Raw genomic sequence first — 26,484 nt, forward strand, 5'->3', positions numbered from 1 at the left:
CTATCATTCAAAAGTACTTGAACTACGCTCCTCTTAGTGGCTATCTGCTTAATCTTTCCCAAGGCATGACATATTCCAGACCCTTACAATTAAACGACGCTCTGTGATGTTGCAATGATGCAACATCCTCACTTAGGCTGACTTCAGTGTAACGTCATGAGTTTGACCTCAAAGATTTGACCCAATTGCTGTGACCTGACATTTGCAATCTAGTACAGCCTCAAGTCTCAAAGAACAGCCCTTGAAACCGCTGGAGAGACTTAAGTGAAAGCCAGAATTAAACAGAATAAGACAGAATTCAACACAAGAAAGAATAAAAAACTTGTAACACAGCTTGCCAATACACACCTAATACCACTTTGCCTGTTAGAAGGTGTTGGGCAACATGCCTGCATTTTAAAGTAGGAAATATCAACAGAAAACCAGAAATTTTAACAATCCAGGAGGAAATGGCAGAGCTATGTTATGTTCTGGATATATATATATATATATTCAAAAATGAGGGAAAAAAGAAGTCCGTGTGCTGACTGATTGGTATACAGGTATACAGTGGAGCTTCACTGAAGTGCAAAGTGAGAAGGTGTGCAGTACTGAACAACTATTCTATGGTTCTGACCATCATAGTCAGGGATTACATTGCAAGAGCTGATACGGATGTATGGAAAGGCAAGTCAACTTTTATTGTGGATCAGCTTTCAGGTTCAGGAATCACAGCTGCAAATCTTTTGCAGCTGGTGATGTCCTGATTTTGCAGTATTCATAATCTAAGGAATCCCTGGTTCTTTCACTTGCACAGTATCTATAGAATTGCCTTTGAAGTCTTTTCCCCACACTTCCAGATAGCAAAGCAAAATTTCCTTACTCCATTAGTACGATTAGCTAGAACACTGCAACAACACGGAACATTTACACGTGTACAATATGGCATCATACTGAAAAGCCTAGTATTTACTCCTTGGAAGCTAAACAACAGGTAGAAAAGAAAGAAAATAGAAATGTCAATGTGTCAAAACTTGTTGAAAACAAAAAGATACTTGGCTCTGCTTCTTGGCTTTGTCTGTAAAAGTTCCTGAAGGCTGCATGCAGAAACTTGGTAAACTGCACCCAAACAACAGTTCATGACCTCATCCAGTGTCATTTCTCAGCTCCATGTAGGGCCATACTAAGTTCTTGTATGGACAGCATTCAGAATCCTGTACAGCCTGGGGACTTGTTCTGCTGTTCTGTCAGTACCACTTTCCTGCTTCTCTTAATGCAGGATGTCTTTCTGGCTTAGGTTATGAATACAAGAACAGCTGTACAAGATATCAAATTCCATTTAGCTCAGTATTCCACCACAGACAGCGGCTTGGCAGGGGTGCTGAAGGACTGGACACAAGAACAGGATGGAAACATGACATAATGCTTCCACCAAAATACACGCTCAATCTCTAGCATCATGGTTTGAAGATTATTCAATTAAAAACTAAATTAAAAAAAAAAAAAAAAAAAAAAGAAAAGGAAGAGAGAGAGAAAAGCATGCCCTGTGCACTGCCAGATACCAGCTGGCTTTCGTGCTTACAAACAAAACTTCTGCACCTTAATCCACTTCTGTCTCTTTCACCATTTTTTGCTACCATCCAGAGCCAGAGTTGCTGAACTAAAAAACAAATAACTGCAAAAATGAATTGTCCAAATACCAGAAGATCCTGCACAAGTCTCGTAATTCCATGCCTTTGTTCCAAAAGAGGTGTCAAATATAACCTCATGATCAAATTTTACAAGTTAGGATCTGAAACTAGACATAACATTAACCACCTGAGGCCTTTCCATGAGAGCAAATTAACGGTCAGATGACTTACTATATTGCTGTCTATTCTGAGGTCATTGCCCGTGTGCAGTTACAAATAAACACATACTACATAGAACAGTGATGAATGGTGACTAAACGTACCCTGGGAATTCAGCCCTAAGTACCTTTTTCTAATCAAATCCTTTGTTTTGTCAGCAAGTTCCAGGAAGTAATACTTCTATACTTCAAAATAGCTAAAATCTGTTGTGTATGGCTCTGTATTTACTATTTTTCCCCCCTTAGAATACTGTCTTCCATGGTCTTAGGAGATAAAGCCACGTCTCCCGTGGCCAAGTGTGCTCAAACAAGCAGGTAGGCTTTGTGGCAATATCTGTTACTGATTACCTGAAATAAGGTCTTCCCGGTAAGACTCTAACCTGCCACAGTCTGATATCCTGGAATTAAAAATAAACACTTCTCTCAAAATGTGACTTCTGAGCTGCCAGGGAGAAGGAGAGCAGTATCTTTAAAGCACTGATCTAAGTCTGAAGTTAAGGGGAGGAAGGGAAGCGTGGAATAGCTTATAAGGAAAACTGTCCTTAAAATTTTCAGAGGAAAATCTGAGAACAAGGCAACTCTTAACAACATTTTCATGGGAAATGTAAAAGAGAAGAAATTAAGAGACAGCGGTATTAAAGCAGTTCAGATACAAGCTTTCCCCATAGGAAACAGCTGGAGGGCTTGCTCCCTCTGCTGGAGCATCCTAATGGAACCACATGGGACTTGCTAGTTTAACCCACTTTTAAGTCCACTGCAAGCCTTTTTGACCCGGAAATTAGGATTTTTATGAAGATGGTCTGATTAATGCAGGGTTGGTTACCATTTCTGGCTCACTATCACGTGGAATTTTTTAAGAATGTACTGAGTATGGAGATGTGGGGACAGGGCAGAGATCTTTCGTTTTCATTGTTTTTGCACTGAAGAGAAACAAAATAAAGCATACAAGTTGTACATATTCTTTTCAAATTATGGTTATACCAGCCCAGTGCAACTGGAAAGCAACCAGACTTCTTCCAGTAATGTAAAAGAGAACAGCAGCTCTTACTGTACGACCTTTGCTTTAGGATGGATTACTTGCCAACATTCCTGTAGCCACATATAAAGAAAACCACGTCACTTTTTGAACAGTACGTTAAGTAAAATCTAGTCTTACATATTTTGGCTTATGAATAAATATCCTATTCCAGGATAAAATAGAGAGCAAACCTCCCCTCACAAGGCCAGGCTGGATGAAGCTTTAAGCAGCCTGGTCTAGTGGGAGATGTCCCTAACTGTATCACAGGGTTTGGAACTAGATGGTCTTAAAGGTCCCTCCCAGCTCAAACCATTCCATGATCCTATGATCTTCAGGTGAAGACAATGCCATCAATTGGTTATTTAATATTTGTGTTGGATAAAATCATACTAGCATGGTGCAGAACAACAGAAAGACAGCATTATTCAGACACCCACTGACACATCTCAGCCTTTGTTTGCAATAGTTATGGTTAAGGTATCTCTTTCTCTCTTTCAGAGTTAGGTTTATCTCTTGGGCTCTAAAACACCCCAGATGGCTTTGGACAGACTGTGGGATCTTGTACTTCGTAATTCAGATTTCTACCAGCTAAACGATACTCCAGTTGCTTTATTCTTTCATGCCTTTCTATAACCTAAGTTACAAAGCTGCGTTATGGAATCTCCCTCCTTCTGCTCACACATCCAACATAAACATCTGCAGTTTTAGCCAGGCTGTACAATCATATTACTGAAACAGAAAAATATTTAGCTAAAAACTCAATTAGATGTAAATTTGTGGATTCTGTGGCCTCTCCACGTTTAATGCACTTCTCCTTTTCTAGTCTCACCATCATTTCAGTGAACAGCCTGGTGATCACCTGAGAAACTGAATGTAGAAGATGGAAACCAAGTACTGCAGCAGTGACAAAGAAGAAACTTTCAAAACAGAACTGTCATACTGCATGGGAGAAATTGACTTCACAGCTTCTGGGAAGAAACGTGGAAAGGTACAGCAATAAGGAGTCTCAAGCTTGTGGCACTATTGCTATTGTTCAGCTGTTAATATAGAGATTATGAAATTGAAGATGAGTGTACTAGAGTGCTAGGCACCACATTCTAACCAAAGTAGAGACCAAACCTTTATAAGCAGCACTGTAATTTTAAATGACACCTATTAACAAAGAGAAATCAATCACTTGCCCTGCACAGACCTGCTACAGTTACAGTTGCTCATCTGTTTTCCACTTTAAAAATGAATAAATAAATAAAATCACGTGTCCTTCATTTTGCATTATTTCCCTGTTGTAATCACTTTCTTCCAAATAGTTAATCACTATGGATTTAAACTGCTGAGCTGTTTCAAGGCTCTCAAAGTTCTCTCTCCCTTTCCTGCTAATACATGAAGAAAGCTGTACACAGACAGACCCTCTTCCTCACTGCTCTCTTTCATCTGCTCCCCCCCAAGCAGAAGGAATTCCTAGGATCAGAACTCAACCTTAACAGCCTTAAGGTTTCATTTCATTGTGAAGTCTAAGCACAATGCTCACTGGTAATCCAACAGTAAACAGCATTTACTTTGCCAAATGGAAACCTAACCTGAGTAAAGGCCAAGAAAACTCAATTGAAAATGAGGAGAATGTGGACACTTGAAAAACAGACATGAAATCAGGCAAACATTTCAGCTACCTCAGTAACAAGAAATGCCTAAGAGATTTCTTGGCTATGCTAAACTGCCATGAAACTGAAGGCAATTAAAGAAGAATAGCAGCATTAAAGGAGAGAGCAATTTATGAGTTCATAGTGCAGAACAAACCCACAGAGCTGACATGATTAATGAGATTGTTTCGAATTTATTTGTGAACTATTTATGAATATTTATTATTTACAAATTTCACAGAAGCCTGTTAAATTCATTCTAGTATTTCTTCTCTGTCAGGTCTTGCTCAAATAATCAAGGGGTACTAATAACCATTTAATTGTTATGGCACATTTGCCTTTACATTTACTGTATCGTACTGTGCTGTTATTACTCAGGGTTTATTTTTTTTGCTTGTTTGTTTGTTTTGTTTCTACTCAAGTTTATTAAGGTCCCATGCACCATTCACCCTGGAGTTATATTTGAAGTTATGCTCAACAAATGGAAGCTACCGGCTCCCAATTTGGTTGTCTCTTTAGTAGGGGAAGATGAAAATTTCCAGATGAAGCCTTGGTTGCGGGACACCTTAAAAAAAGGACTCATTAAGGCAGCCCAAAGCACAGGTTAGTGCTTTAGGCATTAAAGGAAGAACTTATACTCCTGCTGGATTCTCACATCTAGTGATCTTCTAGAGTCACTGGCCCTACTCGCATGATTGCTTCACAGCTTTTGGTTTCAGCTCACTGGGTCAGACAAGATTTAAACAGCTTTGGTTTCTGTATTGAAAGAGCCAACTATCAACTATTTTTTTTTTTTTTTTTTTTTTGGCACTTTGGTTCCAGACAGTTTTCTTTGCTTTTACATCCAGCTGATTTCCATACTTAAGATTAGATAGCTTTAAGATTTCCAGGTCTTTTGTGTTACGTTTTTGAAACTGTTCTGTTAACAACCAGGCCTGCCTGGTGTAGTAATGTTTCTACTTGCTTTCAGACACTGAGTCCAGTCTAGAAATAGAGAAAGGTGTGTTGACAGCACAGCAAAGACAACAAGGTTGCATCACATGGTATATAAAGCATGTCTGCTTGGGCACATGATTCCTTACTTTCTCTATTAAAACCTTGCATTCAGTATACGTTTTCAAATTCTAAATGTTACAGTCTATTAAGATTATCAGTTTTTGAAGGGAGTATATCCACAGGAGGGGGGGAAAGACTGTTTATGAGGGTGGATAGTGATAGGACAAGGGGGAATGGTTTTAAGCTGAGACAGGGGAGGTTTAGGTTAGATATTAGGAGGCAGTTTTTCACGCAGAGGCACTGGAACAGGTTGCCCAAGGAGGCTGTGGATGCCCCATCCCTGGAGGCATTCAAGGCCAGGCTGGATGTGGCTCTGGGCAGCCTGGTCTGCTGGTTGGCGACCCTGCACATAGCAGGGGGTTGGAAAAAGACCACTGGTCATTGTGGTCCTTTTCAACCCAGGCCATTCTATGATTCTGTGATGATTTATCCACAGGTAACCTGACTATCTAAACAATACTTAAATCTGGTACTTAAAATAATGTTACTAAGCACACAAATGTTCAATTATAAAGAAATTATCTAACAACTCAAAAAATATAATTTCAGATGCCTGGATTTTTACCAGCGCTTTACGTGTTGGAATAACAAGGCACTTGGTGCAAGCAGTCCGAGATCATGCCTTGGCTAGTACATCATCCAAAGTAAGAGTCATCACCATAGGAATTGCTTCCCTTGGAAAAATTCAGCACAGAGAAATTCTGGACAACACAAAGGTATTTTTTCCCCCTTATTCTACTCGCAAGACAGGGTTGTTCAGAAGTGATCTCCAAGTTTACAAACTGTTAAAGTAGTAGAGAACAGAATATTGAGCTACCTTAAAAACAGAAATGGAGTTCAATGTGGGAAGACAGAGGCAAAAAGCAAGGAAAGTCGTTAGATCCCTATGATTCCGTGCCCTGCAGAGTATATCTGGCACCTGTTCTTCAAATATCCAGCAGGTGACAGTATTGGACATGAGCTCAGTATCTGCGTAAAAGGGAACTTAAGGAAAAACAACATCACAGGATACTTTCAACACTTTTTTTTTTTTTTTTAAACCTTGTCCTACTGCAGAATTCCAAGCTATTTCAGAAGTACCCTATATCTTAGTATCAAATGAAACCATAAATATTTCAATATCAAGTTCTCCTAAACATGACACTGAATTGGTGTCTAACAAATGCTACACATGCAGGATTTGGTCTAGTCTGCATGAATTTTAGGCTCTCTACAGTTCAGGTCAAAGCAATGGAAGTTTATACATCAGTTACTGCAAATGCCAAGACAAGTTGATGCTGAATTGACCTGGGAGTGGAGAAGACAATTAATGACATTCTTGTCACTGTGTATTCTGTCTGTCCTAAGCAAACTGTTGTAAGAGTAATGTAGGTATGTGGTGACAATTAATGGCAATCTGTATGTACTATTTTATTGCAGAATCTGAAAGCAAATGACAAAGACAGCTCTTTGAACTTGTATCGAGTTCTTTATCAGATAGACAGCAGTCAAATACTAACTATGAGCAGGGAGAGGCTGCCAGACTGTATTGCCATTTTACTGTCACTGGGTTCCCTCCCATGCACACCTTTTGCCAAGCTGTGTGCTCTGTCAGATGAGACTCTCCAGTTGGAAGACATCAACCTATTTGAGTGGTTCACAGGAAAGAATTTGGTTCATTGCAGTAGGGAATTTTCTTCAGGAAAGTTCCTTCAGCAAGAGTAAACCAACTGTTGCACCTCCCTCCTGGGCTAAGCAATCACAAGACATCTCAATCCATCCCAAACAACAGCTCCAAAACAAGTGCACTCTTACTGAATTAGATTTTCTCCTTGATCAGAGCCCAAGTTCTTTGTCAAAGAATACTTGTAGAACATTCTTGACCCGCTGACTTCTGGCACTACATCTACCAAAAGATATCCTAGATTTTAGTCAGTTACTTTAAAACAAAAGAACTACAGACAAGGATGTCGATCTAAACCCAGTTCACCTTATACTTGCTATTAGCACAAACAGCTTGTTGTATAAAGTAGAGCTAACAACACACACTTGCAAGGACAAAAGCAAGCCCTGAAATCAATTGATCTCTTCCTTGTTTCTTTTACTGGCATGCTTTAAATATCCTTGAGTGATCACTTCCAGGTTTTCAGGGAATATACAGGAAAATCCCTGAGAGCCTTTTCCAGTTAGTTGCTACACCTCACGGTCCTAATCTAAGGGCGAATCTCTGGTGAGCAGGCTTAAAGTTACATGGCAGCAGAACACAGGCACACCCTCCATCAAAGCAAAATTTAAAGACAAATGAACTGTTTTAATATAACTTTCCCCAACAAATGAGAGATGTGGAGTGAGAGGAGGCGGCCAGAAAAACTTATGACACTAGAACGTGCAAGTTTACTGGTTCCTTTCCTCTGGAACAGCCTCCAATGTTCTGACTCTTCCCAGAGCTGCTGAGAGGGAAAGAAGCCATAGGAACACATCTTATTACAACTCTTTTGACCTTTGGAGGATATTTCACTTCCGCAGTTTGACCTTATACAGCTTTGTTTCAGAAAGCCACTTTGCAGAATGGCACGGAGTATGCTCAGCCCTTCCATCAGCAGCATATAAGAGCTTGTTCTCCAAATTCCTTTACATTTTTAATGAATTAGTAAAGTTGCTACAAGCTCCTGGTAGTAAGCTCACTGCTTCTCCAACATCAGCCATAGCCTTGGTTGTGGAGGAGAACCTGAACAGCTCCTAGCTTGAATTTCCCCCAGGATTCAGCTTGGGCACCTGCTTTTTCCAACAGACTACAACAAAAGCTGAGATTCACAAGGGTTCCACATAATATCTGGCTCTTAAAAACAATGTAAATCTCTTTACCACACCTTAGTATCAGCTAAGTAACTTGCATAATTACATTGCTATACCTAGATAGGCACCATCTGTACACACAAAATTAGCAGGAGGAATAAGGCAATAGATAGGCACGATAGCTAAGCAGGTATTTTGCTCATCAACTCAAAGGCTGCAGGAACTGGGGAAGAAGTGAAAGATAAGGCAGCTTTTAAACCACAGCATTGATCTGGCTGACTTGCAACAGAACAGTGGTTATGAAGAGGAAAAAGAAAAATAATGACGCATACACAGCCTGGCTTGCAGCTAGAAATGATATATCAAATGAAAGTGCAGCAGTGGAAAAGAAGGGGTATATTTATGGAAGGAGAGCTTGAAAGAGCATGGATGGCTGTCTATGATTTGTGCAATCCTTACAATAGGAGGCTGAAACAGGGGTTCTGGTTTAGCTAGACAGTTATTTAATATAAAAATTCATTAATAAATAATTTCAGTGACACCTCCTGCCCAATATAAATAGATAACACCTCCTAAAATCTACCTGGCACTCACTTCTTAGAATAAGGCTTCCAAGTTATGAACTGCCATTAGATCTCATATAATCTTGTCAATTAAACCCAAGCTGCATTTCATTTGATGTGGATGAGTAGCAAGCTAACTTATATACTGGTATGCACATGGCAAAAACACTACTGAAACAAGCAAGTTAGCCTGCTTGCACCAGCAGAGACTTTAGCCCTCTGAGACAGTAAGGCTTCATTCACAGTTATCAAGTCTCATGGCCCCTTTCACCTGCCTAACTAACACTTCCAAAACACCAAAATGAATACCTGTGATTCAGTGATGATGATTCATATCAGCATATTTTGTAAAGCTTGAGAGAAAAGCTTCAGGAACTTCAGCTTTCAGTTCTATCAAATCTGGCACCTTTCAGAAGGAGCATTTTCTTCTTCAGCATTGTTTTTATGGATGTTATTCAAGACTTAAAGATGATGCTATACTGCAAGGCATAGACAACATGAAAAATGGAGATAAAACACATGGAAACATGTGCTGTGCTTCGTATAGAACATTAACATCTCTCCTCTTACCTCTAGGATGGAAGTCTTGTACACTACCAATCAGATGATAATGCCCAAGGCCCACTGTATTCACTGGACCACAATCACTCCCATTTTATTTTGGTGGATCATGTAACACCACATGAGCCAGATGAGACCACTAAGCTACGGGTCACCTTGGAAAAGCACATTTCAGAACAGCGTACTGGGTATGGTGGTAAGTAGACAAGAGAAGCATGCTAGCTTGAGCAACAGTGATGTTAAAGGGATACCCGTGGTTCTGTCTTTATCAAAGGCAAGTCAAGTTCTCAGTTTATCATCCGCATGGGCAAGATCAAGTAAACACAGTTGTCACTGTGCAAGAGGCAGAATTAAGCTTACTTAGGTTGAAAGAAAAAAAAACAAAACAACAAGCTGCTCTGTGAAGCAGAAATCCTGATATTTATTGCACCTCCTTAAATATAACTCAAAGCTGACCTTCAAAGCATAGCCTAAGTTGCCTTAAAAGACAACAGATGGAAAATAAACCCTCTTTTAAGTGCCCTAAACCAGCAGCTCTAAGAAATGGATGTTCACTGTTGTACACTTTCCTCCCTTTTCACAAACAGGATCTTGAGCTGCTTCCACTCTGGCCAAAAAGAGCTGATCAAAGCCCCCTGAAAAATTTTAAACCATATTATTTTCAGTATCTTATCCTGGGTAAACAATATATATCCAATGCTCATCTAAACCTATGTGAGCTTTGTTTAAAATGAGAAATCAGTATGCGGACAGGCCTCCTTCTGCTACTTGTGGAAATACTTCAGTTCAGTTTTAAGGTGATTACTTTCCCCTTTTCTTTGTTTCTATAATACCTACAGTGCTAAAACAGAAGAGAAAGATCACTTATTCACATTTCTGTGCACCAATGGAATACTCAATTACACAGCCTATAGTTGTACCTGTGTGAATGCACCCAAAGAAAGCAAATCCGGTCACTCAGATGCGATAGAGCACACATGGACTGTAATGGTAGGGTGAGGTATCAGTGCTGACAGTTAGAAAGTAGCCTTGTTCTACTTGCAGACCAAATTTGATTGAACAAATCTCAGTGGAACAATTTCCTGTCAAAAAATGCTGATTCATTTGACAAATATTTCCCTAGAACAGTGGAAGTGCAGTGAGATCTTCAATAAACAAAACCAGTATCATTCACTGAAGTTCATTTATACTCAACTTCAGCAAACTTCGACTTTACTAAACTAAAACACTCCAAGATCATGCATAATTCTCTACTAAAAATATCTACAATTAGTTAAGCAGGAAGCTTTAGTATTTGGAATATTCTTTGCACTTAAGAACTTCCCACCTTCCCCAGTATAACACTACAATTTCCCCATCACCACACACACAAAAAGGCTAAATTTAACCTACATCTACTTGAAGTGAAAAAGATTTGAAACCACAAGTGTTTCCTGAGGATCCTGTAGTCACAGGGGTCACTATTCAACCTAGAACAACACCTGAAAGAGGTATAACAATTCCATGCCATTCTCAGTTCTACTTCATCTTCGTAGGCAACCCACTACAGACGTTACAACCCGCAGTAACTGGTGATCCATATACAGTTTAGGAAACATCAAAAAATAGTTTGAACCAAAAGCCTCTCATCTTCCAGCTGTAAGAGGCTTTCATTTCACAATGCTACTGTTTTGACAAAACCTTTTGAAGGCCATTCTACAGTCATTTTTTGAATGCTGAATTCAGTATTTACTAATAAGTGGAAACCTGTGAGGGTAGGTAAGGACAGGGAGGCCTATGTCATTTCTTCCCCTGTGGCCATGATAGAAATCAAATATTCAATTCAATAATTCAAATATTTCCACTGGAATTTCTTTTGAATTCAGCACTGTTAAAAATGTAATATTATGTTATTGATAGTCAAAACATTAGGCAGTATCAAATGATATTTTAGGTTGTTTAAGCAGAATAATGAAGAATGTAGGGTTCTTATCAACCCATCTGACTCATCTCACCCTAACTAGTCTGCACAGTCTGCCTCTTGGTATTTAGTCCTCTCTGTGTGTTTCTCTTAAATTCCACTGCAAGGGGGAATGATTTTAAACTGAGACAGGGAAGGTTTCAGTTAGATGTTAGGAGGAAGTTTTTCACACAGCGTGGTGAGGCACTGGAACAGGTTGCCCAAGGAGGCTGTGGATGCCCCATCCCTGCAGGCATTCAAGGCCAGGCTGGATGTGGCTCTGGGCTGCCTGGTCTGCTGGTTGGCGACCCTGCACATAGCAGGGGGTTGGAACTGGATGAGCATTGTGGTCCTTTTCAACCCAGGCCATTCTATGATTCTATGATTCCTGCTGGTGCTAGGTTCCATGCACAAAAGGAATGGGGCAACATTCCTCAACAAATGGGACAAAGTGACATCTCATCAATTCTAACTGCATCTGAATATAAGTAATGTCAGCTGACTCTCTCTAAAAACTTAACCTTGTCTTGTAACCTAAGGCAGCACCATTACCCCTCCAACACTTTCTTCTGCACTCTCCTGCAGTCTGCAGGCTTGAGTTTTTGCACGTACTGAATCATGACAAAACAGAAGAAGTTTTTTCAAGGGGACAGCAGAAACACAATAGTCTTGTGAAAGCTCCTTGCTTGTTTGTTTTAAATTAAATCACCTATTTCACAGGAACAGGCAGCATCGAGATCCCTGTGCTCTGCTTACTGGTAAATGGAAGACCAGGCACTCTTGAGGTAAGAGGCAGCTGAAAATTTGGTTGGATGGTAAATACACATACTGGCACTTTACATAAATTCAAAACTTAGAGCAATACACCACATAAGAACTGAATTCTGTTAATAGTAAATTTAACAGTATTTGTTTAGGAGAAGTACCTCATTTTGAGCAGGTGCCAGCAGATCATTAGGGCTTCTTGCCAGCTAGTACAGTGGGAAACTCAAAATCATAAATTCTCAGAAATTAGCTTCAAATCTAGCAGCATAGAAGCACTGTACTAGTGCTTAGATGATATACAAAAGCCTTAATTCAGTGCTGTTCAGCAAGAGAGAGATGATTGCCACTGTCACAGAGCACCAAAGAGATACAAGGCCAGGTTTGCTAGATATGCAGCTTACAAATTATAGTGCCCTACTTCCCCTGAGCAAAAAACACTTTGTATGACAGAAGGCTGTATGACAGAAGGCTGGATGGTTGCCTGCTGACATTCACGTCATCTTCAGTGAAAAATCAGCTATGATTTTATTTGAGCACTTCCATAACTTACAGAACTTGTTGGCTAGGAGGCACTCTCTGACTTCTGTTTTTCTTTTTAAAATATTTTAATCTGCTGCTTTGTAGCAGCCAATGCCCATACAGCTTTGTATTTCTTATATAATACTCTTGCATGAGGACGCATATTCTACTGAATATCCAAAGAGACATTTAACCATTGTTTAAACGTTACAAACGATGAGATGTTTACCAGGTTCTGTAACACATTTCTTCTTTAAGAATAACAGCTCATTTCCAGTGACATTTTTTAGTCACAGTTTCCAGTCACTGCATCTCATCACATCTTCATCACATAGATTAAAACACACTCTGGTATTAGAAATCTCACTGGTTGAATTGCAATGTTGCTTCTTGAGCTTTCATTCTCAAAGCTAAATATGCCAGCATCTTCTACATCTCGGGTATTGAAAAGTCACATCAGAACCAATACATCTTTTCAAAGCTCTAGAGAACAAAGTGACTTGGAGAACCAAAGGTGACTGGTTGGACCTGCTGTACATTCACATATGTGCTAGGAAAGAATAACCAATTGCACTTCCTTTTATATATATAAAAATATAGAAATATATATATATTTTTTTTTATATATATATATATATATATAAAATATATGTATATATTTTTAATATCCACCATTTAAAGACAAATTGGACAACACACACCAAAGACTACAATAGTTGTTTTAAAACGAATGAATAATAAACCAACAACGCCTTTGATTCTCTTGCTGTTTGTGGTATTGAAACACGTAGAGTTTCTTCATCATCTTGCATAACTCCAGAGTAAGAAGTAACTGGCAGCAATTAGTCATTATTGCAACTATGCTACCACAGCCTCTGCTTTCCCCTCTCCCAACAACCGCCTTGACTCTTTCTAATTGCACAACAGAATTGGCAGCCTTTAGCTCTTGCTGCTGTTGTGCTTCAGTATGTTTTTTTTTCTGTGGCTCAGCGTTGTAGTCTCACAAGCTCCCAGTTTTCAGAACACATAGATAAGTTTAGCCACCATAAAAACCTGTTGAGAATTTCTGTTTATGCTACTCTTGTATTTGACCATACTATAAGCACAAATTGCAGTAGGAAAAGAGCTGGGGAGGGAAAAAAGAAAGCAGCCATGGACAGGTAGGTTTTATGCACTGCCTGTCCAAATCAGTTGCTTAATTCATCAGCAGCTGCGTCATGCAAAGTTTGCATAGTCATGGGCTGATAATGATTAATCTGCTACAAAATAAAAAGATGGTCTAGAAAAGACTCTGAAATCCAGAGTAACTCTGATTTGGATACGCATTTATTCCTAATTTGCAGTAAGTGATTTCTCTTTGAACAAGATTTTCTTTCCATACATGAAATCTAATAATTTTCTTTTTGAACTACAGAGGATTTGCATCGGTTTGGAAAATTCTGCTCCCTGGCTTATCTTAACAGGGTCTGGAGGAACAGCTGACATCTTAGCTGCATTCATGGATGAGCCGCAGCTCATCAAGCCTGAAGCTGTTGAAAAGCAATTTAAAGAGAAATTCCCTGCAGAAAGCTTCCTGTGGAAGGACATTCTCCAATGGACAGCAACAGTGAGATCATATGTCTGATAACTGCATGCAGTGTTTGATCATTATGTGCATAATGTTCACAAGCTCTCTCCAACTGTTTCTAGCTTCAGTAGCCCATTCAGCACAGTTAGAGGGGGTACTGCCTGAACGTTTTTACTCCATTGCTCTGATGTTAATGACAGAACACCTCTCTAGCATTAAAATCAAGAGCTCAGTTGATCAAATAAATGACTTTGTCCTAGTGATTCAGCTGAATACCAAGGGCTCTATCCTTTCTCAATTATTTTCACAAGTAACAACCAGCACCCAAGAACCCCACAGTCCTTCTGGGGAACATGAAGCACTATTTATCCTCCACAGCTGTGGAGCTTGTACAGCTGTGACAGAAGAGACCTAATTCACAATCTACAGCTGTTAAGTGGGGAACTTACTGTGAGCATAATAAACTAATGAGAACAAAGGATGTTTAGAAGTTATCCTGTCTATTGTTTGTTATACATATTCTTAAAAAGGAAAGACAAAACAGAGGAGATTCTGAGGCACACTGGACTCGAACCATTATGCATAAACATTTTAGAAACAAAAAACCCACTTGGACATTGTCTTACTGGGGAAAAGCACTGCCTGTCCCTAAGAGAAATGAAATTCACAAAACCTGACCCACTACTTATTTTTTGCAGTCTCCACTAAAAAAACTTAGCTTTAAAGTTCCACATGCTAATTCCAGTAGGAGAACTTTGTCAGATTATACCACAAGGAGATGGAAGGGCATCAAGAAGCAACATTGCCAGATGTTCACACTGCCCCAGTGCAGCTGCACTGTAAGAAACGAAATTCAAATAAAGAGGCAGAAGGAGAGCACTATTTATACCAGTATTAGATGTGACTTTTACTCAAGCTTTAGAGACTATGCTTTATATAAACAACTCTGAGAAGAAAATGTTAATAATAATGAAGGAAGAGGTAAAGCAGAATTAATGGTGTGCTTGTTACAGTGTGGCTATGAGTCAGTGAGAGTTTAGGATCTTTCAGTTCAAGCACTGCTCTGGTTCTCAGCATATCCAAATTCTGTCCTTCCTACCATGCATGCTATGCGATGATGGAAAAGATAGCAACTCCCTCCATGCCCTAGGATCTTTTTACATAGGAAACTAATGTTTGCCTTCTTGCCAAACGTCAGCTTTACATTTAGAGTGTAAGTTCTTTGGAAAAAAACTGTACACGTGATCTACATTGAGCTCTTAAGCACTAGCATTTAGCAGTAGGTTAACATGCTAACTGATTTCCATTCCAACTCCCAATAGATTCAAAACATTATTTCACACCAACATCTTCTAACTCTGCACAACTTTGAGCAAGACGATTCAGAACTAGACACAGTCATTTTAAAAGCTTTAGTAAAAGGTAAGAATAATAAATACTTCTATTACTGGACTTCTCTGTACCGTAAATGTATTTTAGTTTTGTCCTAAGCAAGTTCAGTTGGCTGCTGGATAAGATTTCATTCCTGATGCAGAGTTGCATCAGAGAAAGTGACTGGCAATTACCACCAGGTAATTACCTCCACCAGGAGGAAAGCTCCTGAACCTCGCATTAAGCTAGCGTTTGCTTTCTAATCTCATGCTATTTTATAGTACTGTTATAAATCAGTCTTTTATTTCAGCATTTGCTTCTCTTGGTAGTAAAGACTATAGAAAAACAGAAATATGCTGGAAGCTATTTCACTTACAAGCCAAGAAAAAAGAAAACACAAGCAGACATAAATCACCTCAGAAACAACTAGGTTCTATAAAGAGCTTTCACTGTATCTTCTGAAATACATTACTTGCTCTGCCAGCCATTTCAATCTGTGTTAGACTAGCCTAATTTTCGCATGGAGAAATGACATTCTAATCTTGATGTGCTAATTAAAACAAGATAAAAAAGCCAATAGTCCTACCTGCCACTTTCTGCAGATCAGGCTTCCTCTTAAAATACTAGATATTTTTAACTTAATGTTTCAATAGATAACTTACCCATAGAAAATATTGAGGAAAAAAAATATATATATATATAAGCCTTTAGATTACTGTTTAAGTGAAGAGAAAAAATACCTGTGCAGGTTTCCTATTTAAGCAACCCACATACCTGCGATAACTGAATGAGAGTTCATGTTATTAACCAAATTACCAGTGGTATATTAAATTAAATGTAACTAGTGTAAAGTACTGAGTTTATTTGCATTCCCTATTTCTTCCAGCATGTAAAAGTCACAGTCAGGATGCCCAGGAATATCTGGATGAACTCAAGTTGGCAGTGGCCTGGAATAGAGTGGACATAGCTAAAAGTGAAATATTCAATGGTGACGTGGAGTGGAAGGTACACGGTTTTGTTGCCTTTGAGGCCTATTGCTTTGTAATCCAAGAGATGTGGGACACAAACATCTTGACAGAAGGTTTTAGTTTTCAGCATTACCTGAATTCTTCACTAAGAGGTTAGGCAGCCATAGAACCCTTTGCTTAGGTTGTCTTTCTGGTATCCTCTAGATGATAACATTAATCTTCTAACATTAATGCTCACATAGACACTTCCTACATAGTTCTACCTCTATCTCATCGGATCTTCTGTTAACTTGGTTGAAAGTAAAATTTGCACATCCTAATAAAAAGTTCTATGCCCCTCCGCATCCATCAATGATTACCTCCAAAACCACTTGGTTGTTTTTCCTTCTCTTTTCCTTCCTTCAATCCATCTAGTCCTGCGACCTGGAAGAAGTGATGATGGATGCCCTGATCAATGACAAACCCGAATTCGTAAGGTTATTTGTTGACAATGGGGCCAACATATCCGAATTCCTGACATACAGTCGTCTGCAGAGACTCTACTGCTCCATTTCGCCAAAGTGCCTTCTCTATGAACTTCTCTTGAAGAAACATGAGGAAAGCAAGTTGACATTGGCAGAGCTCACTGGTCAACACCAAAAGGAGATCTCCCCACTCTTCACTCTCAGTGAAGTTTCTAGAGTTCTCAAGGATTTTCTCCATGATGCTTGTAAAGGTTTCTATCAAGACGTCAGACATGGAGGCAAGAACAGATCAGTGAGTTGCAACTTTCCATTATTTATCTGTTCCTGTACAGTTTACAATTTGAAAAATTTTGACCAGATCTTATATTTAAGGGGACAGGGAACAAAATGGCAGATATGGGTACAGTCACCTCTGTTGCTTGTTTCTTTTTCCAGCTCATTATTATTACAGCTAAAAATGACCTTTTTAATTTCAAAAATTAAGAAGTGTAAGAATGGAATTTATGAAATACAGGCTACAATTCCTCTTTCTCCCATTCTGCTATGGATTGTTTTAATTAAGGTTCAATTCAAGTCTACTGCAAAGGTTTGTGCCACACTCACATACTTCACTTTTCATAGACCATTCCTCATTCCAGCACTTTGCACATGGAGAGCAGATTGATCTTTTTAGCATCACATATATAAGAATGTATTCCTCATTCTTTTATTCGAGAAGTTTAGGTTTGCTAAGGAGTAATTAGACATCAAAATAGTATTCTGCAGTTCTCATACAGAATTTCAAGCATAAACACTCAAAAGAGTTTCTAGGAAGAAGTCAAGAAGCTGTTGGCCATTTTCAGTCCCCGGTCTGAGCTTACACTGTTTTTGTAAGCTAAACTCTGAAAATGGTAACCTAACAATTCAGATTTATACTGCATAGGAGCAGACTGGATATTTAAATGATGCGTTGTGTGTGATGGTTGCCTTTTAGGTTGTTATGATCTTATAATTGAGTGACTTAACACAGAAAAAATTAAGAACAGTTGTTGATATAAGACAGAAAGGACAACACGATATACTATGCAAGGTCTGTAGCCCAATCTGAGTAATGCTGGCAACATCACTGTAGTGGGATATCAGTGCTGCTGCTGCTAAATTATAAGTCCTACTTTTCAGTGTAATTTAGTAGATTGATTATTTTACTAGACAATGAAAAAAAAAAAAAAAAAAGAGGAAGAAGGGGTGATAGGAAAGAACCCAAAACATTAACGTAAATTTGAGTAGAACCCCATAGTTTAAAGGATTTCAAAAATAAATGAATAAAAACATACGTCCTTACAGAAGCTTTTTTTTAGCAGAAACAAAAACAGTCACACAGCCTGCTTCTAATTAACACAACAGATATAAAGGCAATATTAGAATTTACATAAAACTCAGCACTTGACCTAAGTTGCCATACTTCCTCCAGAGAGGTTATTATCAAACATTAAAGAAATAAGTGGCGTTCTACTTAAAATACTCCCTGCATGAGGGAGGGGTTTTTTTCTAAAGGGCTCAAAGGAAAGACTAGAAAGAGGGCATTGACGTGCTCTATTCTTGCCATGCACAGAGCCTTGGCGAGACTTATTCCTGTTTAAATAAAATGCTTTTTGTTCCCTTTTCTCTGAAACCACAGCCTCTGTGGCAGTTGAGCAGAATCTGATATAAACGTAGGCCAGCTCAGATTAGTTAATCATAGGTCTGTGTTGTATGATATTACACACCAGCAGCGAAATCCCAGCCTTAATAAAGTCAATGAGAGCGTTGCCATTGACCTCAATGGAGTCGTGGTTTCATCCAAAGCGTTCTCACACATATTGAGTTATGTCAGGGACACAACAATGCTTTGATTCAGTGCAGAATGAACTAATTACCTCTCAGACCTACAGGGAAAAGGAAAAAAAAGGGGAAAAAAAAAAAGGAAAAAAAAAAAAAAAGGACTGAAGAGGCTGGCAGGGCCAAAGGCTAGTTACATCATGTCATTTGCATGGAATGAGTCTGAGTTCTAATTTCTGAAAACCACATTTCAGGATAAAACGAATTCAAGGCAATTACCTGGGCCCTTGGATATGAACCAGAAAAGTGAAAAGCCTTGGAGGGATTTGTTTGTATGGGCAGTACTTCAAAACCGGCACAAGATGGCAAACTATTTCTGGGCTATGGTAAGCATCAAGCTATAGCTCCTGCAGGTGAAATATTGTCATATTTCATGTATATGAGATGATTTTTGCTCAGCTTTGAAGCTTAGATGACAGGTAGGTTTGTTCCTATAATACTGGGTGCATATTTATACAGCCTTTCATCTCAGATTGTCTGATGCCAGCAGGGGCCAAAGGGCCTGGCAGCAAGCAACAGCAGGTGTAAATCAGTACAGCCTGAAACATTGCTGATTAACTTCAGCTGCAGAGCTGACCCCTTGTCTTCCTTGCAGCTGATGACTCACCACTGAGCCTCAGATTTTGTTCCCTCTTCAATAGGTCAATTGTCTGCTCTTGCTTTAGAGGGAGGATGGTGCACAGTTGAGCATCTCCAGCTTATTTGCTGGTTGTGTAAGGAACAAGAGCATCACAGTCCCAGGGGCCAAGCTTCAAACTGGCATAATCGGCTCCTGTTTTGCACTCTTCCACAGCTGAGGCCCATCTCGTGCAATGCTACATCTTCCATCTCTTCTCCCTTTTCTCTACAGAGACCAGACACAGCTATGAGGCTCTGTCTGAGCATCCAGCTAGCTGCATCTGGCGGGGGGGAAGAGGAGGGGGGGAGTCACAGAGAAGGAGACAAACAGCAGCACAGCTCTTCAGCCAGTGAGTTGTGTGTGCATGTGTGCATGCAGACACATCTGCACCTTGGAGTGCCTTGTGTTTGTGGAGCTCTGTTATCAGAAGGCACGATTCCCTGCTGTGTGCTTCTGTCATGCCGCTGCCAGCTGTGCCCCCTCAATTCCTATGTGTCCTTATGTAAGGTCTCAGTACAGCCATGTGGGAGGAAACTCAGCAGTGAGAGCATTTTGCTCTACTTTCATAACCCATTCTGCTACAAGTCCTTAACTGCTACCCCAAATCAGACCCCTCTAAGGTCAAGCATATCCAGAAGTCACCAGCCTTATAAAGCACAAGACATACTAATAAGTGGTTTTCAACTCACATATCAAATCTACAATTTCTATAGACAATTTAAACTTTCAAGTGTGTATTTCAAGGAAGATTCTTCCAAAAGGAGACACGAATGAATTTTGTTACATACATTCAGTAAAGTTTTTCTATTTCATAAATGCCCTTCAACGTGTGACTACTCCTGCACCTCTTTCAATTCTACAGGGTCAGGAGGGTGTAGCTTCAGCTCTGGCAGCCTGTAAGATCCTCAGGGAGATGTCCCGTCTGGAGACCAAGACAGAAGTAGTGCAGGTCATGAAAGAGGCCAAGTATGAGCAGCTCGCTGTTGGTAAGTTACAGCAGCTTTTAACAGCATAACAAATGGCAGTGGGCACTGCTGCTGGAAGACAAGTGGGGAAAGAAAAACGAACCCTCTTGAAGCTGTGAAAGGTTAACTGATGTGAATAATGTAACAGACTTGCAATGCAGCCAGTCCCAAACATTCAAGTGCTACAGTAGTGTGGCTTTAAAACATTCGAAATGTTCATTCTGAAAATAATAATAATAATGCTTTAAGACTGGCCCATGGGATGCATGAAAAAAGCTCTCCCTTGCTACACGTTGATATTTTAGCACAAGGTATATTACGATGCGCAAGATGGAAGAACTGAAACAATTCCAAGCTTACAGCAGCCTGGTTTTCCTGCAGTATCAAGCTTGCTCTGTAAGGGCCACTAGAAAACAAATTTTAAGGGTTGCCTGTAATGCTAAAAATAGTTTGAGATTACCTCACCAAAAAGAGGGCTCACTGCACCGCAAAACTCTAAGTGAGGTTCAGACTGGCTTAACAGCAGACAAGCTGCCCCTCCCTACAACATTCAGGCATCTGCAGCACTGGAACACAAAGCCTTCTCTCCCCCTCTGGTCAGAAACAGATGTTTGCTGATCTGACAACAGTCCAATTTCTACCTGAAGGTAATGCTGCAATGTACCAAGAGCTTTAGAATACACCTCATGTAGAAATGCAGCAGCTTTTTCCTCTTACAGCTAGCCAGCAAGCTGCTGAAGGCTCACACAGACATTGCTGCATTATTTAAACACAGACATTTTACCCTCCTTTCACAGGACCATTATTATTTTAAAAAGATAAGGCTTTCATATAGTCACAGGACTGCAACAATTTAGTCATGGAATTAGAGGGCCTAATCCAATACACAGCAGTCTGTTTCCTTGGCTTTGGTAAGCATTAGATCAGATCTGCCATTTCCATATCTGGCCCAGATAATACTGGCAATGCTAAGTAGAATGAACATTCTTTTAAAATGGTAAATACCACATCAACTGCAGAAGACTGTATCAGCTTTTTTACATGAACTTGATCCTTCTCCAGCCTTCACAGCATAATATCAAAGTGTAGGCTAGCCAAGGAAGGGTACTGAGATTCTTAATGAATCAGAATGAAGCAGACTCAAAATCTATATTTTGACAATGAGAAAACCTTCACTTTTTGTACCATTTATCAGAGTGGCTGGACTCTAGAACAAACTTATCTTGAAATAGATCTACACCACAACATACTACCAAGTCTAATACTATTTTATGTTAAATATCTATGTCTTAAAGCATCTGTTGGCTACAAGTCAAACCTGAGCTGCTCCTTTTGTTTAGTGTACTCAGGGGAAGAGGAGCAGTGTGGCAACTCATCCTTCAAAGTGCTAAAAGATCTCCCATGATACTTGCTTTTGCTCAGTACTGTCTAAATCTCTGCACAAGGCAGCTACAGATGAGGAACTATATAATGTGCACTGATAGGTTTCCAAGGTATGTCTTGAAAACTGGCTGTAGAAGAACTTCTCCACAGGGAGAAATCAAACAGTAACAAAAGTAGAGCACCTCAGAGCTAAGAAGGAAGCAAGCAGATGAAAAGAGGCGAGAGGGAGGTGCTGAGATTTGCATCATACCTCCCAGAAAGTAGTGGGAATTTCAATGTTACAATAATTCCAGTGATCTTTTTTCCCCCCTACCAATGCAAATCTACTGCATATGCCTTCTGTAGCATTATTCTCATGACCAGAATTAGTCCTCACTCCTACCAACCTCATCTTAGCTATGTGGGGCTTTGTGACTATTACAGCCTCACAGAACTCTTCAGTGAAGAGGATGCATTTGGCAGTGTGACCAAGTTGTACCCTACACACATCACCCTCTTGTCTCACATTTGGTTTTTTTTTGGCAAGATGCATTTGTCTACAATTCTTTCATTTGACAGAGCTATTCAGTGAATGCTACAGCAACAGTGAGGAGAGAGCATTTTCTCTGTTGGTGAGGAAAAGTCAGTACTGGAGCAAAACCACCTGCCTGCACCTGGCTACAGAAGCAGATGCAAAGTCTTTCTTCGCACATGATGGAGTCCAGGTAACACCTACTGGCACTTCCCTTACCATCTCCACTCCCTAGGGCCTCTCAGCATGCTGCTGGACACAGAAAAGGATACTACAGCAACCAAATGACCCCATGGAATACATTATTCTCAGATACATCCTTAACAGTGAAAGGTCTGCCCTCTCCCTAAGCACCAGGTCAAGAGGATGCCATGCTACATACATGAAAAAGCAAGTTTCCTCTTCCATCCAGTTAGCCCTGACAGGTGGACTAAAGAGAAGGTTTAATCCTCATCCCATCCTTTTTCCTCTATTGATCACAGAGAACCATAAGGAAAGCACTCAAAATCCACCTGAAGCATAATGACTTCTAAGGACATGAGGTGCCTCCCCAGTAGAGCTTGTTCAGATTCAGAGAAGCTCACTGATAAAAGTTAAATCAAATTGCTGTCCTGTTTTGCTCCCACAACCTGCCTTCTGTCCACATACACAAAACTAAATTAAGAGTGATGATGCTTTTAGCTCCCAGTAGCTGACTTGTACTTCCTCAGTAGAAAAGTGCCTCATCTCCACTTGAATTACAGTTTCTTTCCACTGTCCTCTCATATCTCTTTGCATACTAAGAAACAACTGCAGAATGACACCCAAAGTGTCTGTATACATTTTAGGTTTTTTGAGCAATGCCTAATCTTTACTGCCTTAGGAGAACACAGAACATAGGAGCACTTGAACTGCATATATGTTTTTGTGATGCTAAAGCTACTTCTTCCCTTCAATTTCAGGCCTTCCTAACAAAAATATGGTGGGGAGACATGTCTACAAACACACAGATCCTGAAGCTAATATGTGGATTCTGGTGTCCCTTCCTAATCTACACAAATTTAATAGCATTCAGGTACAAATATATGAGTGCAAAAGATAAGTGAAGGACGTAAAGTAAGTCATGAAAAATACCCAAACTGAAAATTTCTCACGTAAGGAATAAAAATAATAATATTGCCTCAGAAGATCAACAAGAGAACTGCACCACTACTAGCTACTTACAAAGCAAGAGGAAAATTTCTTTGCCATTGCTGACCTAAGACTTCTATTTTGTCAGTATCAGTCACTAAAGATGGTTTCTTCTTGGTAGACTGGCTGCCAGATTCACAAATTTAAGTAAATTAATGTGAAGTGTTATCTGTTTTCATGGAAGGGTTCAAATAAGGATTCCTGATCAAAGCAAGCCTTTCTAAATCTCTTCTTGAGGACGTTTTTGCCTCCTTTTACTAGAAATGCAAGAATTGACATCACGTTCCCTAATGCTTTTGGCATTTCCTGTATTAAGCACTACTAAGTATGGCCAGGACTGGAACATGGGGGTATTGTGGATTCGTCTTCCAGTACTGACTGAGTGGTCTATTTCCACTCAAACGCTTTCCTTTCAGTTTTGAGAAGACTGAGCATCTTGCTCCACTCTCGTGAAACATGTGTTGATTATCATTTCTCCATTGACTCTTGTGGCGGACTTCAGCTTTCAAATAATCAGAACACACAGAGCTAAGGATTGTGTGTATTGGATAGCTTCTCAGTGGAGAGAGTCCAAGATGAGTGCATGCTCACAGCTCTGTAGGAAAACCAGTTCAGTAGTTGAGTTGCTAACCAGTATTTCAACTAATGAGTTTATTTCCTTACAGTGAGGAAAAACATCCAAAGAATGAGACAGAGCCCTTTAAGGAGCTGGACAGTTTGGATACAGAAAGGACTTTGTTTCTTTGTAAGGAAGAACACAGGTAAATTTAAACCATCAGTTAACATGATGTTTTTGACTACAAAGAACAGGTCAATTCTCATGCATGTACAACCAGATAATGATGTAAGAAACAACTGAAAGATCAAGGAACTTATTACTCATTAGAAAGCTCCCTCTGTTTGCTGCAGCTGTATTCTATAAAATGAATATAGAAGATAAACAGAGATACAGCATAGAGCACTGTATTTCAGGAGATAACTTCTTGTGAGCTGGTCATTTCTACTGAACAAGGAATCTGATCAATATCCAGCAATCAGAAGGCATTCCTGAGATTCCCTTCAGCTGGCACTGGCTGACACACAATGGATTTAGGAACAGTAATCCGTGATAGACTTATTCACCCAACCAGGCAGAGGGTTTGCAGCTAACCCTTGTATTACTCGAGTGCATTACCACATACTGTGCTACAATGGCAGCAACAGAAATACTTGCAAACATCAGTACCTATGAATTTATATAGCTAGCTTCCCACCATGCTAGGAAAACTCTCCATTTTTATTTAAAAAAAAAAAATAGGCCTGAGAGACCTGGAGCATAACAGACATTTCAGAGGCAGCATAAGACAAAATATCAAAGCAAAAAGATTTTGGCAGTTGCACACAATCATTCACAGATCCACAGTACAGAACTTCTCAATTGCAACCTTCACTTCTAGCAAAGGCTCATCACCAAAACCTGGGGACTCGGGTGAGGCAGGAAAACTTTTGATTAGTACAAAGTTCACTTTGCAGCTAATAAGAGCTACATAGTCACTTGTATTAAACATTTACTTTTCAGTGATTTGAAGAGAGCTTCAGAAATGTGTGAATAATGGTACCAAGGAAACAATCCACAGTACCTGGTGCTGGACTCAGTCAGTTATTAGCTTGTATTTTTAGCACTGGCATTTAACTGCTGGCATATCAGAAAAAAAATCGAGTCTTCATTCCCTCTCTAACTTGTAAAATAGATGCAGAAGTGTATGCCTTTTGGGGACTATTAGCAAATAATATCATAAAGTCCTTTCACAACTGAGCAAAGAATGGTTGATGGCTCTTGGTCATAATATTGTGCGTTCCAATTGCTATTATCTTACAGATTTAACAAAAGGGCTCTCTCTCCCTCCCAGATCTATTTCAGCATCTAACAGTAAAGCTGCAATTTAGCCATTTATGATATTAGCCCGTTGCCATGGGAATGTGTCTTACAATGTCATAAACTGAGAGGCAGCACAGAGTCAGGCACACAGAGGAGACTGGCTGCAAGGAGAAACTTTTCCTTATAACAAATACATATTATAATTACCAGGAACATTAGACATGTAGATCTACAGGTCAAGTTTTCCTTCAGTTACCAAAACACTTGTGCAGTTGCACAATACTCCAAGACTACCGTAATTAATCATTTATTAAGAGGCCTCCCTGGTGATCTTTTTCCAATCTGATTTAGTCATGAAGGGCAAGAGGCCAGCGTCCATAGCTACATCAACTGCAGTATTCCTTCAGTAGCTCTCTCAGGCTGCAGCAAGGCTAGTCAAGGAACACATGCTTAGTGTGTGATTCAGCACTTTTGAGTCTAGATCAAAACAAGTAATTGTCTCAAGCAGTCACAGCAACTGCAAGAACTTCTGCCTGTGATCACTGCAATAAATTTTAGGACCAAAATAAGAACTGACTTACAGAAGCTATTTGCCTTCCTTGCAGCTGGCCAAATACCCCCCTCTTCTTGTTTATTCACATGGTTTGTACTATGTGTAGAGCAGACTGAAGCTGCAAATCAAATTAATGCAATTTGCAGAGAATAATACTGAGGCTATTCCCATGAACTAATTTTAAGAGGTCGTCAACCAAGCCTATGTTCTTTCTGTTTTGCAGAAGAAGTGGTAAATTAGAAAAGCAGAACCCTCCTGAAAACACAGCGTGGGCAACATTCATCTTTACTCGGTGGAAAAAATTCTGGAGTGCCCCCGTAACTGTATTTATGGGAAATGTTATTATGTATTTTGCTTTTCTGTTTCTATTCGCTTATGTCCTTTTACTGGATTTTAAGCCACCTCCACCTGAAGGTCCATCTGCTAAAGAAATTATACTTTACTTCTGGGTTTTTACCCTGGTCTTAGAAGAAATCCGACAGGTCAGTTGCATACAGCATCTCAGCAGTAATACAACAAACCTTGAAATAATGCTTC

General features: G+C 39.7%; 1 protein-coding gene across 1 annotated transcript in view; it reads left to right on the forward strand.

Annotated features, from left to right (window-relative positions):
- The first annotated feature begins 3,717 nt into the window (after positions 1–3,717).
- The window catches only part of TRPM5 (transient receptor potential cation channel subfamily M member 5), a 36,549-nt gene continuing 13,782 nt past the window's right edge, over positions 3,718–26,484 (forward strand). The window contains 15 exon segments of the mRNA XM_042813854.1: positions 3,718–3,834; positions 4,906–5,086; positions 6,089–6,255; positions 9,454–9,634; positions 12,098–12,162; positions 14,076–14,267; positions 15,551–15,650; positions 16,486–16,604; positions 16,982–17,323; positions 19,083–19,214; positions 20,370–20,493; positions 22,414–22,559; positions 23,308–23,420; positions 24,202–24,297; positions 26,171–26,429. Of these exon segments, the coding sequence (XP_042669788.1) occupies positions 3,718–3,834; positions 4,906–5,086; positions 6,089–6,255; positions 9,454–9,634; positions 12,098–12,162; positions 14,076–14,267; positions 15,551–15,650; positions 16,486–16,604; positions 16,982–17,323; positions 19,083–19,214; positions 20,370–20,493; positions 22,414–22,559; positions 23,308–23,420; positions 24,202–24,297; positions 26,171–26,429 (2,334 nt within the window).

This window comes from Centrocercus urophasianus, unplaced genomic scaffold (genome assembly GCF_019232065.1).
Source record: "Centrocercus urophasianus isolate 14NV4802_14NV808 unplaced genomic scaffold, USGS_Curo_1.0 seq_14, whole genome shotgun sequence".
In the NCBI taxonomy this organism is placed as follows: domain Eukaryota; kingdom Metazoa; phylum Chordata; class Aves; order Galliformes; family Phasianidae; genus Centrocercus; species Centrocercus urophasianus.